Raw genomic sequence first — 18,571 nt, 5'->3', positions numbered from 1 at the left:
CTACAGTACAGGTAGACTAAGCAAGAGTGCAGGTTAGATAGATTAATTCTCCTAAATTTGTTTAACCTTTGATTTATGCTTATATTCCTATTACAAACTCCTGTCTATAGTGTAGTGTTCTTCTTTTTTATAATATAAGATGGTACTCTGTGAGAGCCAATTTCTTGGGGAGGTTTTCAGGAGGTAGCCTTAGTTTCAATTCTGAGTAATAATCACTTCAAATACAGCCAGCTGATAAAATCTAAACACTTATATTTTCCTTCCTTGATTCCAAGAGCTCTTGTAGCTTGTCCTTGCTTCTGCCTCTGCTTTAACTCCAACTCGTGGCTTTCAAATCTTCTGAAGTGACTTCTGGCTCTAACTCAACTCCCATTTGTGGCTTCTTCTGAACTGACCCTGAATGGCTCACTGAAACTGTTTTTATGCTTGGTGTAAAAGGTTGACTCCTCCTTGGACGGAGTGGGATTGTGGGTTTCTGACTTGTGAATCTCATACTGAATACTGACTTCTGAATCTCCCAAAAGTGTGAACTCCAATGAGTACTTAAATACATTAGTGAGCTAGAGAATTTGCTAAGTACCATGCTAAATTAGGCAACTGTCTTGTCACTTTGTAAGGATTCTACCATTGTAGTATGTTTCCCAATATCAAAAACTCAATAAGCCAAAAAAAAAAAAAAACAAAAAACCCAACACTCACACAGGAATACAGCCAATTTAAATGCCTCTACTTTTCTCTCAATGAGTAACCTACATTTTTTCTTTTAAGCAAACTCCTAAAGTTACATCATTATCATATTCTATTAATAAATCACAATAGAAGTAAATTGGTTACTTTGACTATCAAAAGATTTGTCTCTACAATAAAGTGTTCAATTAATTAAAATTATTTTCAGAAAGACTAGAATTGATGAATTTTTTGTGGTAAATCACTAGATTTCAGGAAATTGTTCCCCGGCAGAATAATGCATAGAAATCACTCTCTGTATTTCTTTCTTTCATATTATTAAGCCAAAAGAAAAGTTTCTCCCCACCATGTAAAATGTTACTCCTTTAGAGATTCTAATTAGTCACTTTTAATAACTGCTGGGGATTTTTACTTGAGATTAAGGGATGTCATGACATGACAGATTCCTTCTGCCAACTTTTGCTTTTGAGGTGACAGTAATTGAGGTTCTTGGGGGAGATGAGCTCAGAACAGGCTGTGCTTATAACTCCAGGCCTGACCATCCCCACAGATCACACATGCACACTTGCACAAGTGCACACAGACCCTCAAACACACACAAACTTACATACACGCACATACAATCACAACTGTAGCCACTTCTTTGACAACACAGATCAGACTGGTGAGTAATTCTCCATCTTTGTCATAGAGATCAGATTCTTAGAAATCTCATCTAGGGGAAAAGTTATATTTTTCAGTTCTTGGGATACAGAAGAGACGTGGCAGATGCTGCCAGAATAGGGATTATTCCCTTTTTAGATCATAGCAGTGACATATTAGCTTTTCTTCACCACTCTTCAGGCATCTCTGTTTTTAGCTCCCTCTTAAGTGGTTCCAACCAGATTAAAAGGAGTGGATGGAGATGCAGTGCTCAGCTGGTTATGATTCAGATGCTGGCAGATTCTGCACTGAAACACTGCTGGGAGAAAACGACATCCTGATTGTTCCCTTTCTCAATTTATCAGGCAAGGAGTTAGAACTTTTGAGCCTGAGCTTAACTCAGGAGAAGGAGAAACTCTGATTTGTGATTCAGGCTGAATGTATGAGAAATGTCACTATGAGCTGTGCAAGTTGAGAGCCTATCTGAAGGTGCTTTGGCAGAGCAATCTGGGCTTAGACTCCAGGCTGCTGCACACAGTGCCTTCAGGCCCTTCCCCTGTGGCCTCTATCCTTTTCCCCTCACACAGGCAACAGGACTGAAAATAATGTGGATTCCAGGCTGGGGTGTCCTATTGGGATTGTTCAAGTAAAAGTTCCATAGTCTGATCCCTTTCTCTATTCCAGAGGATTATAGAGCTTAAAGGAAGTCAGAGAAGTTGACCAAAAGCAATCATTTTATAGGTGAGGTAACTGAGGCCAAGGGAACTGTGTGAGTTTTTCACAGTCAAAGGAAGTTATTGGGGCTGCATTTCAGTGCCTAGGCTCTCTGCCTGCTATTTAGTTCCCTCTCTTGCCTTCTTCTGCTCCCTGGTTGTCCTTTGTTCCTGTTTGATTTCAATGTAGCTTCCATTGATTGATTAACTGGAAGGTACTCTCAATGAAGTTTTTCCTCCTTTCTTTCTGACTTTCCTTTGTCTCTATTCTTTTATAGGAATCTAACTTCTGACACTCTAATAATCATGGTTAATTTAGAATCAATGACTTCCTACATTTAATGTTGTGCTGAGGCCAGGGGGTTAAATGACTTGCCCAGGGTCACAAAACTAGTAACTACTAAATGTGTGAGGCTGGATTTGAACTTAGGTCCTCCTGACTTCAGGGATACTTCTCTCCACTGAGCCATCTAGCTGCTCTACCTTCATACACTGTAAAATTTATTTTTTACTAATGGAAAAAGCATTTAGTTCTCTGCCTAAATGCCTCAGGTACCCTGGATGTCCATGAATCATGGTCAAGTGGCAAGGACATTCAAATTAGATGAAATGGACTTCAGGGGCACAGAAATTTAATTGACAGAAACAGGGAACATATCCTGCAATGCAAAGAAGTCCAATATAATTTTACATTTTCTTCTTCACATTATGATGATAACAATTTTGAAATTAATCTTTTGGCCATGAGCTCATATTTAATTCCACCAATTTATTAGGAAATACACATTTCTTCAATGATTTTTAATTATTTGACATAATTTTATTATAATGCAAATATTAGTAAAATTACTATAGCAATATCAACAATAACTTATAATTATTAAGCTTTCTTCTGGCTAAGATTGATCTAGATATGTTTAATTTTTGTCCCTGTGGCCTCTATGTAAGCAGTGTTTTCCTATCATCCATGTGCATCAGATTTATCTCTTTATCTTTCATTCTTCTGTCACAGCAACATTTCTGTTTTGCCTTTAGGAAAACCATGACTTCAGTTTATATTCAGATAAAAATTTTTTACAGTGAAAAGCAATAAATATTTAAGAATCTCTGAAGTTACTATGCTATGATTGTCTGCATTATGGTGTTACATTTTGTTTAATTGAGAAATGCATTTTACTGCATTTAAAGGGGAGAAATAAAATTAAAAAGTACACAGCAGTAAACAAATAAAAAAAACTACTATAGGGAAAGAAAAGACGGTTATTTCTGAACATGTGTCATATATATCATATAGGTTTTCTTGATAAGAAAATTTATTGCTTGATATAAATCATTTCTTGCATTCTAAAGTGTACATGGCAAGATTTTCTCCTTTTCCTATTTTACTTTTTACTTTTAAATAATCAATATAAAAAAAAATGATCTGAACTTATGAGTCTAGTCTTATGTGATCTATGAAATATCAATGCCATTCTAAAAAAAAGGCAAATCTATTTACCTAAATATACAATCAAATAAATACATAAACACATGAGACAGAAAATAGAATTAAATCCCCATTTAAAAAAAATTACAATACTTCAAGATAAGAATACTTACACCAAGAATGTAAAAAAAATTAGAAAAGTAGTGGGAGTAAAATATTTTCTAAAACTCTCTATTTCTATAATAACTAAGGAGTAATGCAGATCAACTCATTGGTAAGAAATGTGCAGAATATGATTTTGAACTCCCGGTTTTATAACAGAAAATTCTCTCTTCATTCCCAGGTCACTTTGGATCTGAATATCATTCTGTCCTAGAGAATAAAGAATGCAGTCTAAGAATGATATCCTCTGCATTTTACATATGCTTCGGATTATAATTGGAATCTTTGGGAATGGTTTACTCCTTTTCTTGTATAGCTTTAATTTAATCACTGGTCAAAGGATAAGACCAATAGATACGATTTTTGTTAATTTGTTCCTTTCCCATATTATAATGCTTCTTTTCAGGGGAGTTCCCACAGCAACCCAAGTGTGTATCCAGGAAATTTTCCTGAGTGACATTGAATGCAAAATCATTGTTTATCTGCAGAGAGTTTCTCAGGGACTTTCACTTTGCAATACCTGCCTCTTGAGTGTCTTCCAGGCCATCACAGTCAGTTCCAACAACCCCAAATGGGACAAGCTCAAAGCCAAAGCCCCCAAATACATTGTTCCATCGTGTGTCTTCATGTGGGTACTCAATTTGTTGGTAGATGTAGTTGTGCCTCTCCATGTGACTGGCCCTGGGAACAACACATTCAGTCACCTTAAGAAGAACCTTGGATACTGTTCAATAGACTGGCATGCCATAACAACTTCCAATCTTGTTATGTGGAAGACACTTTACGATGTGGTATTTCTGGGATTTATGGCCATTTCCAGTGGCTACATGGTATCTATTTTGTTCAGACACAAATGGCAAGTCCAATACCTTCATAACACTTGTGTCAACCCTATTGCCACCCCAGAAACCAGAGCCACTAAAGTAATCTTGTTGCTCATGATTTCCTTTGTATGCTTTAATTCATTTAGTTCGATCTTTGTTATTGTAATGGAAAAATCTAAAGATACAAGCCAGTGGATTATGCATATGTCTGCAATTTTTAGTTCATTTTACCCAACAGTAAGTCCTTTTGTTTTAATCAGTAGTGATTCACAGATCCTCAGTTGTTGTAATATTTTCAAAAGAAAAAATATTCTCATTCTCATTCATTAAAATCTCAGAACAGAGACATTGAAACTATGAAATTTCAAAGAAGAAAATAAATTCTAAAATCTCAGTTCAAAACTTTAAAAAAAATAATTATAACTTTTTATTGAAAGAACCCCTGACTGGGCAATTTTTTACAACATTATCCCTTGCACTCACTTCTGTTCCATCTTTTCCCCTTCCTCCCTCCACCTCCTCCCCCAGATGGCAAGCAGTTCTATACATGTTAAATATGTCACAGTATTTTCTAGATACAACATATGTGTGCAGAACTGAACAGTTCTCTTGTTGTACAGGAAGAGTTGGATTCAGAAGGTTAAAAAAAAAAAAAAACCCGGGAAGAGAAACAAAAATGCAAACCATTTACGTTCATTTCCCAGTGTTCTTTCTGCTAATAGTTTTCCTAATATTGAATCAGCCCTACATTCTTGGTATAAAATTTACTTGCTCATAGTGTATTATCCTGGTGATGATTTTCTCTAATCTTTTTGCTAATATTGTATTTATGATTTTAGCATCAATATTCATTAGGAAGATTGGTCTATAATTTTCTTTCTCTGTTTTCAACCTACCTGGTTTAGGTATCAGTATCATGTCTGGGTCATGAAAGGAATTTGATAGGACTCCTTCAATCCCTATTTTTTTCAAATAGTTTATATATCATTGGAGTTAATTCTTTAAATATTTGGTAGAATTTACATGTAAATCCATTTGGTCCTGGGGATTTTTTCTTAGAGTGTTGAGTAATAGCTTATTCTATTTCTTTTTCTAAAATGGGATGGCTTAACCATTTTACTTCTTCCTCTGTTAATTTGGGTAAGCTATATTTTTGAAGATATTCTTCCATTTCATTTATCTGATTTATTGGCATAAAGTTGGACAAAGTAACTCCTAATTATTGCTCTAATTTTCTTTTCATTAGTGGCAACCTCTCCCTTCTCATTTTTATGACTAACAATTTAATTTTCCTCTTTTCTTTTAAATCACATTTACTGAAGATTTATATATATTTTGTTGTTTTTCTTTTCACAAAACCAACTTTTAGTTTTATTTATTAATTCAATAGTTTTTTTGTTACTTTCAGTTTTATTAATCTCTTCTTTTATTTTTAAAATTTCAAGTTAATGTTTGACTGGGTGTTTTTAATTTGTTTTTTTTTTCTAGCTTTTTAATCTGTAAGCCTAATTCTTTGACCCTCTCTTTCTCTATTTTATGCAAGTAGACCTCTAGAGATATAAAATTTCCCCTTATTACTGCTTTGGCTAAATCCCACACATTTTGGTATGATGTCTCATTATTGTCATTTTCTTGGGTGAAGTTATTAATTATGTCAACAATTTGCTGTTTCCCCACACATTCTTTAGTATGAGATTATTTAGTTTCCAATTATTTTTTGGTTTATTTTTCCCTGGCTATTTATTGACTGTAATTTTCATTGCATCGTGGTCTGAAAAGGATGCATTTACTATTTCTGCATTACTGCATTTGAGTTTGAGGTTTTTATGTCCTAATATATGGTCAATTTTTGTATAGGTTCCATGAACTGCTGAGAAGAAAGTGTACTCCTTTCTGTCTCTATTTAGTTTTCTCCAAAGATGTATCATATCTAACTTTTCTAGTATTCTATTTATCTCTTTGACTTTTTTCTTATTTATTTTGTAGTTTGATTTATCTAATGCTGAGAGTGCAAGGTTGAGATCTTCTCCCACTATTATGGTTTTGCAGTCTATATCTTCTTGCAGCTCTCTTAATTTCTCTTTTAAGAATTTACTTGCCACACTACTTGGTGCATATATGTTTAATATTGATATTGCTTGATTATCTATGCTACCCTTTAGCAAGATATAGTGCCCTTCCTTATCTCTTTTAATTAGATCAATTTTTGCTTTTGCTTGATCTGAGATCAGGATGGCTACCCCTGCTTTTTTGACTTCACCTGAAGCATGGTAGATTCTGCTTCAACCTTTTACCTTTATTCTGCATGTATCTCCTTGCTTCAGGTGTGTTTCCTGTCAACAACATATTGCAGGATTCTGGCTTTTAATCCATTCTCTAACCACTTCCTCTCTATGGGGCAGTTTACCCCATTCACATTTATGGTTAAAATTACCAGTTTGCTATTACTTGCCAACTTGATAACCCCTATTTATACTTTTCTCTCTTCCTTCCTCCTTATCCCCTTCCCCAGTATTAAATGTGTGAGCACTACTTGCTTCTCACAGTCCTCCCTTTTTAGTATCCCTCCTCCCTACCTTAGAGTTCCTCCCCTGTCTTACTCCTTTTCTTCACAATTTCTGTGTTTCCTTCCACTTAGCTCATTCCTTCCCTTTTCACTTTTCCCTTCCCACTTTTCAATGAGGTGGGAGAAGTTTCACCATAAATAGAATATGTCTAAAATTTTTCTCTTTAAGCCAATTCTGATGGCAGTAAGATACACACTATGTTTATCCCCCTCCATTCTTTTTCTCAGATATAATAGGTTTCCTTTGCCTCTTTGTGAGATGTAGTACCTCCATTTTACCCTTTTCCAGGTACAATTTCCTTTCCACCTCTAGTTTCTAGAACAAGATATACAAGTAGTCTTTATAGCTGAAATATATTTCCCAAGATTTCTTTTTACCTTTTTAGGTTTCTCTTGAGTTCTATATTTGTAGATGAATCTTTTTATTTAGTTCTGGTTTTTTCATCAAAAATAGGTGAAATTTGCTTATTTCATTGAACGTCCATCTCCTTCCCTGGAAGAAGATGCTCATTGTGGTTGGGTACGTTATTTTTGTTTGCATACTGAGTTCCTTAGCCTTTTGTAATATCATATTCCAGGCCATTCGATCTTTTAAAGTGGACGCTGCTAGATCCTGGGTGATAGTTGTGGCTCCTCTTTATTTGAAATGATTATTTTTAGCAGCTTGCAGTATTTTTACCTTCATCTGATAGTTCTGGACTTTGGCCATTATATTTCTTGGTATTTTGATTTTAGTGTCTCTTTCAGTAAGTGATTGATGAATTATTTCAATTTCTATTTTACCCTCAGTTTCTATAACTTCTGGGCAGTTCTCTTTGATAATTTCCTGGAAAATAGTATCCAGGCTCTTTTTTTCAATCATATTTTTCAGAGAGTCCAATAATTCTCAGATTGTCTGATTGTCTCTCCTAAATCTATTTTCCAGGTCTGTTGTTTCCCTGAGAAGGTTTTTGACATTTTTCTCCATTGTGTCTTTTTTTTTTTTTTTTTTTTTTTTTGGTTTTGCTTGACTACTTCTTGGTGTCTCCTCGAGTCATTCAATTCCATTTGTTTGATTCTGATTTTCAATGAAGTATTTTCTTCAGTCACTTTTTCAATATCTTTTTCTAATAGTCTAATTAAGTTTTTAAGTGAGTTGTTTTTTTCTATGGAATTTTTTTCCATTTCACCCATTTTATTTTTTAGAGAGCTATTTTCTGTTTCCAACTCATTAATTCAGTTTTTCAAGGTTTTTTTTTTTTTACTTTATCCACTCAGTCTTTAAATGAGTAGGATGACTTATCTAGACTCTCTTGACAAGCTTCCCTTTCCTTTTCCCACTTTTCTTCTAGCTCTCTTGTGCAAGCCTTTTTAATTTCTTGTATGAGATTCATCTGTGTTGAGGACCAAATCATATCCTCCTTTGGAGATTCATCCGGAGACACTCTATTTTTAGTTTCCTCAGGATTTAAAGTCTGATCTCTTTCTATATAGAAGCTATCAATGGTTAGGATCCATTTAAACTTTTTGCTCATTTTGTCAAAGAAGAGTTAAAGAAAACAGACTAACAAAAAAAAACTAGTGGTCTGCTTTTTGTGTGTGTGTGTGTGTGTGTGTGGGGGGGGGGGTTGGATGGTGTTACGAAGCTTCCTCTACAGATTGCAGGGGGCAGTAGTGAGGCATTAGCAGAAAAACAATAGCTGTGTTGTGCCTGTGCTCTGATACTCTTGGTATGTGCTGAGACACTGTGGGTGGGTGTGTCCAGGTCTCTAGAGACTGTAGCTTTTCAGGGGTATAGACTTCACCCTCTCTGTTTTTAGCTTTTCTGCTTGTCTACTGTCAGGGTAAAGTATCCAATACTGTAGTAAAGCTCTCCCTGCAGAGATGGCTGAGATCACACCCCACCCACCTCTGGTGTGCTGGACTGTGAGCTGCCTCCCTTGCTCTCACTGATGCTGAGTGCCCTCAGCCTGTGTCTGATCTAAAACTGTCCTTGCCCTTGAGCAAAAACGTTTCTTGGTGAATTTCAAGGATATCTTCTCTTGGTAACTATTTATGGGATATTTTTTCAGTCAAGCATTAATTCAAAGGCTTGTCATGAAATGACTTCTGAGAGAAAACGCGGAGCTTACACAGCTGTGTGCCTCCTCTCTGCCATCTTGGCTGGAAGTCCCTTCTTCAGACATTTTTAAAAAGGGAAATGAGAAATGGAGTTTGTAAGCACTCAAAGAGAGAGAGAGACAGAGACACAGAGAAACAGAGAGGCAGAGAGGCAGACAGACACATAGAGAGAAAGAGTGAGACAGAGAGAGAGAGAGGGAAGGAGATAGAGAGATAGAGGAGACAGAGAGACACAGAGAAACACAGAGAGACATAGACAGAAACTGACAGAGAGAAAGAAACAATACTTTGAAAAGTATTGACATTATAAGTGTGGCTGTTCATTTGTTGTCATAAAATGAGAATAGCTAATTTTGACTCTGAGATTCAAGGTCCAATTTCTGGTCACACTACCAAGATTTTGGTGTGTGTGTCTACTGAGCAAGCCCTTTATATTCTGGTTATTTTTATTTTTTCTCTGAAAAAATTATATATAGAATAGGACCAATCAAAATCTGATATTCCAGCCAAGTGTAAATATTTCTCTTTATGCACCCAATGTTTCTGATCTTGAAGGTAAGAACAGCTGTCCCAAATAGAGTTGTTTTCAGCCTCTGAAACATCCAGTCTTTCTAAGCATGTATAAGCCCTAACACTGCAACCATGAATGACTTTGGCTTTTGAGAGTGCCATTGAGATCTTCTATATATGACAAAGAGGTCATAGAATATATTGTTTAGGTATAAAATGCTTAATCAGGTTTGAGCAAGTTCAAGAATTTATTTGGCTTAATTTTACTTATTTATTGCAATAAACAGTACGGTAGCATAGAGGAAGGGTCCATGGGAGAAAGGGAACAAACGTTGTTTGAAGGAGACATAAGATCAAAGGTATTGAATACTTTATTCCACAGGAATACTTTGGTACAGGAACTCTGCCAGGTTCCTACTTGATCCTCATTCCACAATCTGTAAAGAACATGAGGCTATCCAACTTCAAAGAACTATGTAAAATAAAAAGTAAATGCCATAGCTGTGGAGAAAAATAGAAGGCAACAATTCAATTAACCAGAGAAGAATCAATAATATTGAGAAAGAAATATTTGAAATAAAATTTTTAAGACAAATCAGAGCAGATATAACAATCAAAAAATCAGAAAAGGAAATTAGTAAAAAAGTATAAAAGAACAAAAAAGAATGAATTCATGCTAAAATTTGTGCCAGAAAAAGTAACACAATCACATTGAAAAAGGATTTTTGATATTAACATGAAGTGATGCATAATTCCTAGAAAGTTACAGACAGTATAAATGAGAAACCTATCTTGTAAAAAAGTAATGACTTTTTTTCTTTGACTTCACAAACCAGCTTTCAAAGAAGTAATGACTGAGACTGAGGCAGATAAGAGTTGAGCACACAAGAATGGATTTTCAAAGAAATAAAGGATCACAGAAATGGAATGAAAAATTAAGCTTTCATAAAATGCAGAAGCAGAAGAATTTGCGTTGAATAATAAAATTTTAAAATTAAAAAGATGTCAGATCCAAGATATAAGAGTAGACACAGCATTTGAGCGTCCTCTTCTCATCACTCCCTCAGAAATAACTTTAAAATAGTGCATCAAATTTTATTCTGGTGCCAAAAGTGCTTTAGTAGAGCCATTCTTTAGTAGAGCCTTTTCCAGCCAAAGATAACTTCTGTCAGAAGCAGAAATATGTGTTATGTATTCTTTTGCCCAATGCCCAATTCTGAGTTCTAGGTTTTGGATGGAGAGAAACAATTAGAGTCACAAAGAGACAAGCGCTCTGGTTTAACTTTGGAGTAAAGAGGGAGAAGTGTTCCTACTTCCTGGTGAAGTTTCAGAGCAAGAGAGAAGCACAATTGCCTGTATTCCTTAGGAAGGACACAGTTTCTTCCAAAATAAGACTAGAGCTTACATAATGAGAACAGTGACCATGCCTTTCTCTACATCATACAATCTTAGAATCACAGAAAACTTACAAACTGCAAGAGCTAGTTATGTAAACCACAGGGAAACCAAGAAATAATAATAATTTTCACAATAAAGCCTAAAACTTGAGACAGTGCTACCCCTCCACCACCTCTATCAAATGGTGAGGAAAGTCAAATTTTAAGTGAAATTCAGTTATAAAACTAAGATAAATTAGCAAACCAATTTAATATAATCTCAACAAAAATCTGTCATAGTGACAAGGAAGCTCAACAAAAATCTCAGAAGAATTCAATAACTTGAAAATATTTGCAAGAAAAATGTCAATGAAAATTATAGAATTCAGATTAATGGAAGAAGCATTCCTAAACAACTTCAATGGAAAGTTAAACAAGAGCAAACTATTAATTCAGCCTTCATTATATCTAAATTCTAGATAAAGGCATTAAAATTCTTTTGTTAATCTTTCTCTCTCTACAGAATATAGAGATTTTTATAGCATGTAGTATAAGTATCATAAATAGCCTGTATCAATTTAATCCCCAACCGATCTTCATTCATTTATTCCATACTATTGGCATGTTTCTAAATTTAAAAACAACATAAAGAATAAAAAACATACATTCACAAAAACCTATAATATATGTATTGTTACTACTCACTAAATGTGTCATCCAGTTTTTTTAACCAAAAGCTTAAAAAATATTATGAGCATCATTTTTTATCGACAGAAAATCGAAGCTTTAATTTCAAAAGACTGCATCAGAAAATCACTATCTAGCTATTATTAACAACAGGTTAAGTGATATTTTTGGTTTTTTCTTTGAGAATGTTAACATGCATTTTTTAATATGTCCATCTTCCTTGATCATAACTCACATGTTATGTCAATTAAATCTAAGCTGCTCTAAGAGAGGTTAATATTAACTATTAAAGCTTATTAAGCATGTGCCATAACAGAACCATGTGCCCGAATTTTGAACCTTAAGTGTTGGAATGTCTGTCATGTTTTATGGTCTTTGAATTACTGTTGGATAAGATAGCATAGACCACTGATTTCATTGTACACCTGTCCCTTACCTTTGTGACCAAGTTATAGTATCCTGGAGATAGAACCTTTTCCTACCACTGTTTCTGACATATCTTCCATATCTGAAGATGAGTGGAGTAGTGCTAATGATGATAGTATTTCCAATGAAACTGTCCATTTCAATGAAGCAGGACTTCCTCTGTTAATGCTAGACACTTTTTTTCCCATCCTACTGTCACCATGACCCATTGGGTATCATTCCTTCATGAGTCCTCTTGATCAGAATTGAAGTTAAACTTTATTTCAACTTTGTCTTATTAAATAAGCATTATCTTAAAGCCTCAAAGCTAGGAATTTTCTATAGGAGAAATGAATCCTGATAGAGTTTCACTGTCAATGCAGACTTTTGCATCAATTAAATCTTTTCAAAGCAAAGATAGGAGGAATTCATAAAAGAATTGGGAAAATTTTATTCAAACATCAGAAAACCAGGTGAGAGAAGAAATAAGGACTTTATTTAATTCAAGAAATCGGATTTGAAATAGAAAGTATTATTCATTTTATCCTCCAAATCCTGTATCATGTCATGCAAGCTCTTTCAGTCATGTTTTTCTAACTACAGTACTGGTAGACTAATAAAGAATGCAGGTTAGACAGATTAATTCTCCTAAATTTGTTTAACCTTTGATTTATGCCTATATTTCTATTAGAAACTCCTGTCTATAGTGTGGTGTTCTTCTTTTTTATAATATAAGATGGTTCTCTGTGAGAGCAGGTTTCTTGGGGAGGTTTTTCAGGAGGCAGCCTTAGTTTTGATTCAGAGTAATAATCACTTCAAATACAGTCAGCTGATAAAATCCAAACGTTGATTTTCTCCTTTCTTGATTCCAAGAGCTCTTGCAGCTTGTCCTTGCTTCTGCCTCTGCCTTAACGCAGACATGTGGCTTTCAATCTTCTGAAGTGACTTCTGGCTCTAACTCAACTCCCACTTGTGGCTTCTTCTGAACTGACCCTGACTGGCTCACTGAAGCTCTTTTTATGCTCGTTGTAAAAGGTTGACTCCTCCTTGGACAGAGTGGGATTGTGGGTTTCTGACTTGTGAATCTCATACTGAATACTGACTTCTGAATCTCCCAAAAGTGTGAACTCCAATGAGTACTTAAATACATCAGTGAACTAGAGAATTTGCTAAGTACCATGCTAAATTAGGTAACTGACTTGTCATTTTGTAAAGATTCTACCACTATAGTATGTTTCCTAATATTAAAAACTCAATAAGCGAAAAAAAAAAAAAACTCACAGAGTTATACAGCCAATTTAAATGCCTCTATTTTCTTCTCATGTGTAACCTACATTTTTTTCTTTTAAGCAAACTCCTAAAGATACATAATTATCATATTCTATTACTAAATCATAGTAAAAGTAAATTGGTTGCTTTGACTATCAAAAGATTTGTCTCTACAACAAAGTGTTCAATTAATTAAAATTATTTTCAGAAAGACTAGAATTGATGAATTTTTTTTTGGTAGATCACTAGATTTCACAAAATTGTTCCCTGGCAGATCAATAGATAGAAACCACTCTCTGTATTACTTTCTTTCATATTATTAAGCTGAAAGAAAAGTTTCTCCCCGCAATGTAACCTGTTGGTTCTTCAGAGATTCTAATTAGTCACTTTTAATAACTGCTGGGGATTTTTACTTGAGATTAAGGGATGTCATGACGTGACAAATTCCTTCTGCCAACTTTTGCTTTTGAGGTGACAGTAATTGAGGTTCTTGGGGGAGATAAGCTCAGAAAGGCTGTGCTCATAACTCCAGGCCTGACAATCCCCACAGATCACACATGTGCACTTGCACAAGTGCACACACACCCTCAAACACACACAAACTCACACACACTCACACACACTCGCAACTGTACCCACTTCTTTGGCAGCTCAGGTCAGACTGGTGAGTAACTCTACATCTTTGTCTCAGAGATCAGACTCCTAGAAATCTCATCTAGGGAAAAAGTTATATTTTTCAGTTCTTGGGATACAGAAGAGGCATTGCAGATGGAGCCAGAGTAGGGATTATTCCCTTTTTAGATCACAGCAGGGACATATTAGCTTTTCTTCAGCAGTCTTTGGGTACCTCTGTTTTTATCTCCCCCTTAAGTGGTTCTGATCAGGCTAAAGGGAGTGGATGGAGATGCAGTGCTCAGCTGGTTAAGATTCAGGTGCTGGCAGATTCTGCACTGAAACCCTCCTGGGAGAAAATGACATCCTGGATTGTTCCCTTTCTCATTTTATCAGGAAAGGAGTTAGAACTTTTGTGTCTGAGCTGAACCCAGGAGAAGGAGAAGCTCTGATCTCTGATTGAGGCTGAATGTGTGGGAAATGTCACTGTGACTGTGCAAGTTCAGAGCCCATCTGAAGGTGCTTTGGCAGAGCAATCTGGGCTTAGACCCCTGGCTGGTTCAGGCCTTTCCCGTGTGACCTCTATCCTTTCTTCCCTCACATAGGCGGCAGGACTAGAAATAATGTGGTTTCCAGGCTGGAATATCCTGTGGGAATTGTTCAAGTAAAAGCTCCACAGTCAGATCCCTTTCTCTGTGCCGGAGCATTATAGAGTATAAAGGAAGTCAGAGAAGTTGACCAAAAACACCCATTTTACAGGTGAGGTAACAGGTGAGGCCAAGGGAACTGTGTGATTTTTTTCACAGGCAAACAAAGTTATTGGGGCTGAGTTTCAATAACTCTGGTCCCTGCCAGCTATTTAACTCCCTCTCTAACCTTCTTCTGCTCCCAACATAAGGTTGTCCTTTCTGCCTGTTTGATTTCAATGTAGCTTCCACTGATTGATTAACAGGAAGGTACTCTCCATGTGGTTTTTGCTCCTTTCTTTCTGACTTTCCTTTTTCTTTATTCTTTTATTGGAATCTAACTTCTGACACTCTAATAATCATGGTTAATGTAGAATCAATGACTTCCTACATTTTATTTTGTGCTGAGGCCAGTGAAGTTAAATGACTTGCCCAGGGTCACAAATCTAGTAACTATTAAATGAGGCTGGATTTGAACTTAGATCCTCCTGACTTCAGGGGCACTTCTCTCCACTGAGCCATCTAGCTGCCCTAACTTAATACACTGTAAAATTTATTTTTTACTAACTGGAAAAAGCAGTTAGTTCTCTGCCTAAATGCCTCAGCTACCCTGGATGCCCATGAATCATGGTCAAGTGGCAAGGACATTCAAATTAGATGAAATGGATTTCAGGGGCACATAAATTTATCTGAAAGAAACATGGAACGTATTCTGCAATGCAAAGAAGTCCAATATAATTTTACATTTTCTTCTTCACATTATGATGATAACAATTTTGAAATTAATCTTTTGGCCATGAGCTCATATTTAATTCCACCAATTTTTTAGGAAATATACATTTCTTCAATGATCATTAATTATTTGACATAATTTTATGATAATGCAAATATTAGTAAAAATTACTATAGCAATATCAACAATAATATAATTATTAACCTTTCTTCTGGCCAAGATTGATCTAGATATGTTTAATTTTTGGCCATGTGGCCTCTATGTAAGCAGTGTTTTCCTACCATCCATGTGCATCAGATTATCTCTTCATCTTTATTCTTCTGTCACAGCAACATTTCTGTTTTGCCTTTAGGAAAACCATGACTTCAGCTTATATGCAGATAAAAATTTTTTTACAGTGAAAAGCAATAAATATTTAAAACTCTCTGAAGTTATAGTGCTATGATTGTCTGCATTATGGTGTTTCATTTTGTTTAATTGAGAAATGCATTTTACTGCATTTAAAGGGGAGAAATAAAATGAAAAAGTACACAGCAGAAAACAAACCAAAAAAACTACTATAGGGAAAGAAAAGACAGTTATTTCTGAACATGTGTCATACATATTATATAGGTTTTCTTGATAAGAAAATTTATTGCTTGATATTGTAAATGCTTTCTTATGTTCTGTTGTGTACATGGCAAGGTGTTCTCCTTTTCCTATTTTACTTTTTACTTTTAAATAATCAATATAAAGAAAAGTTTTTAGTAACGTTTGCTGTAAAAAATGATCTGAATATATGAGTCTAGTTTTATGTGATCTATGAAATATCAATGCCATTCTAAAAAAAGGCAAATATATTTACATAAATATACAATCAAATAATTGCATAAACACATGAGACAGAAAATAGAATTGAAAATCCCCATTTAAAAAAAAAAAATTACAACACTTCCAGATTAGAACACTTACACCAAGAAAGTAAAAAAAAGAAAAAAAAAAAAAAGAAAACTAGTGGGAATAAAATATCTTCTAAAACTCTCTATTTCTATAATAACTAAGGAGTAATGGAGATCAACTCATTGGTAAGAAATGTGCAGAATCTGATTTTGAACTCCCGGTTTTATAACAGAAAATTCTCTCTTCATTCCCAGGTCACTTTGGATCTGAATATCATTCTGTCCTCGGGAATAAAGAATGCAGTCTAAGGATGATATCCTCTGCATTTTACATATGCTTCGGATTATAATTGGAATCTTTGGGAATGGTTTACTCCTTTTCTTGTATAGCTTTAATTTAATCACTGGTCAAAGGATAAGACCAATACATACGATTTTTGTTAATTTGTTCCTTTCCCATATTATAATGCTTCTTTTCAGGGGAGTTCCCACAGTAACCCAGGTGTGTATCCAGAAAATTTTCCTGAGTGACATTGAATGCAAAATCATTGTTTATCTGCAGAGAGTTTCTGAAGGACTTTCACTATGCAATACCTGCCTCCTGAGTGTCTTCCAGGCTATCCCAGTCAGTTCCAACAGCCCCAAATGGGCCACGCTCAAAGCCAAAGCCCCAAAATACATTGTTCCATCGTGTGTCTTCATGTGGGTACTCAATTTGTTGGTAGCTGTAGTTGTGCCTCTATATGTGACTGGCCCTGGGAACAACACATTCAGTCACCTTAAGAAGAACCTTGGATACTGTTCAATAGACTGGCATGCTATAACAACATCCAATGTCGTTATGCGGAAGACACTTTATGATGTGGTATTTCTGGGATTTATGGCCATTTCCAGTGGCTACATGGTATCTGTTTTGTTCAGACACAAATGGCAAGTCCAATACCTTCATAACACTTGTGTCAACCCTATTGCCTCCCCAGAAACCAGAGCCACTAAAGTAATCTTGTTGCTCATGATTTCCTTTGTATGCTTTAATTCATTTAGTACCATCTTTGTTATTGTAATGGAAAAATCTAAAGATACCAGCCAGTGGATTATACATATATCTGCAATTTTTAGTTCATTGTACCCAACAGTAAGTCCTTTTGTTTTAATCAGTAGTGATTCACAGATCCTCAGTTGTTGTAATATTTTCAAAAGAAAAAAATTCACATCCTCATTCATTAAAATCTCAGAACAGAGACATTGAAACTATGAAATTTCAAAGAAGAAAATAAATTCTAAAATCTCAGTTCAAAACTTTAAAAAAAATAATTATAACTTTTTATTGAAAGAACCCATGCCTGGGTAATTTTTTACAACATTATCCCTTGCACTCACTTCTGTTCCATCTTTTCCCCTTCCTCCCTCCACCTCCTCCCCCAGATGGCAAGCAGTTCTATACATGTTAAATATGTCACAGTATTTTCTAGATACAATATATGTATGCAGAACTGAACTGTTCTCTTGTTGTACAGGAAGAGTTGGATTCAGAAGGTAAAAACAAAACAAAACACGGGAAGAGAAACAAAAATGCAAACCGTTTACGTTCATTTCCCAGTGTTCTTTCTGCTAATAGTTTTCCTAATATTGAATCAGCCCTACATTCTTGGTATAAAATTTACTTGGTCATAGTGTATTATCCTGGTGATGATTTTCTCTAATCTTTTTGCTAATATTGTATTTATGATTTTAGAATCAATATTTATTAGGAAGATTGGTCTATAATTTTCTTTCTCTGTTTTCACCCTACCTGGTTTAGGTATCAGTACCATGTCTGGGTCATGAAAGGAATTTGATAGGACTCCTTAAATCCCTATTTTTTTAAAAATAGTTTATATAGCACTGGAGGTAATTCTTTAAATATTTGGTAGAATTCACATGCAACTCCATCTGGTTCTATGGATTTTTTCTTAGAGAGTTGAGTAATAGCTTGTTCTGTTTCTTTTTCTAAAATGGTATTGTTTAACCATTTTACCTCTTCCTCTGTTAATTTGGGTAAGCTATATTTTTGAAGATATTCTTCCATTTCATTTATCTGATTTATTTGCATAAAGCTGGACAAAGTAACTCCTAATTATTGCTCTAATTTTCTTTTCATTAGTGGCGACCTCTCCTTTCTCATTTTTAAGACTAACAATTTAATTTTCCTCTTTCCTTTTAAATCACATTTACTGAAGGTATATATATATATATTTTGTTGTTGGTTTTTCACAAAACCAACTTTTAGTTTTATTTATTAATTCAATAGTTTTT

At 34.9% G+C, this 18,571-nt stretch overlaps 2 protein-coding genes across 2 annotated transcripts; both read left to right on the top strand.

The window, feature by feature from the left end:
- The first annotated feature begins 3,854 nt into the window (after positions 1–3,854).
- Positions 3,855–4,784, top strand: LOC100933177 (vomeronasal type-1 receptor 4-like). The gene has a single exon (XM_003774338.2). It carries the CDS (start codon positions 3,855–3,857, stop codon positions 4,782–4,784), a length of 930 nt encoding a protein of 309 aa, XP_003774386.2.
- An 11,790-nt stretch (positions 4,785–16,574) lies between these two features.
- LOC100933685 (vomeronasal type-1 receptor 4-like) lies at positions 16,575–17,553 on the top strand. The gene is given in 2 exon segments (XM_003774339.2): positions 16,575–17,473; positions 17,475–17,553. Coding segments are annotated over 2 exon segments (978 nt in total).
- The last annotated feature ends 1,018 nt before the right edge of the window (positions 17,554–18,571 follow it).

This window comes from Sarcophilus harrisii, chromosome 6 (genome assembly GCF_902635505.1).
Source record: "Sarcophilus harrisii chromosome 6, mSarHar1.11, whole genome shotgun sequence".
Classification (NCBI taxonomy): domain Eukaryota; kingdom Metazoa; phylum Chordata; class Mammalia; order Dasyuromorphia; family Dasyuridae; genus Sarcophilus; species Sarcophilus harrisii.
The sequence above is the reverse complement of the archived record's forward strand: the minus strand, read 5'-3'. Positions and strand labels throughout refer to the sequence as shown.

What these genes read in the sequence shown, in the direction of transcription:
- LOC100933177 (XM_003774338.2), top strand. Translation starts at nt 3,855, where the DNA reads ATGCAGTCTAAGAATGATATCCTCTGCATTTTACATATGCTTCGGATT.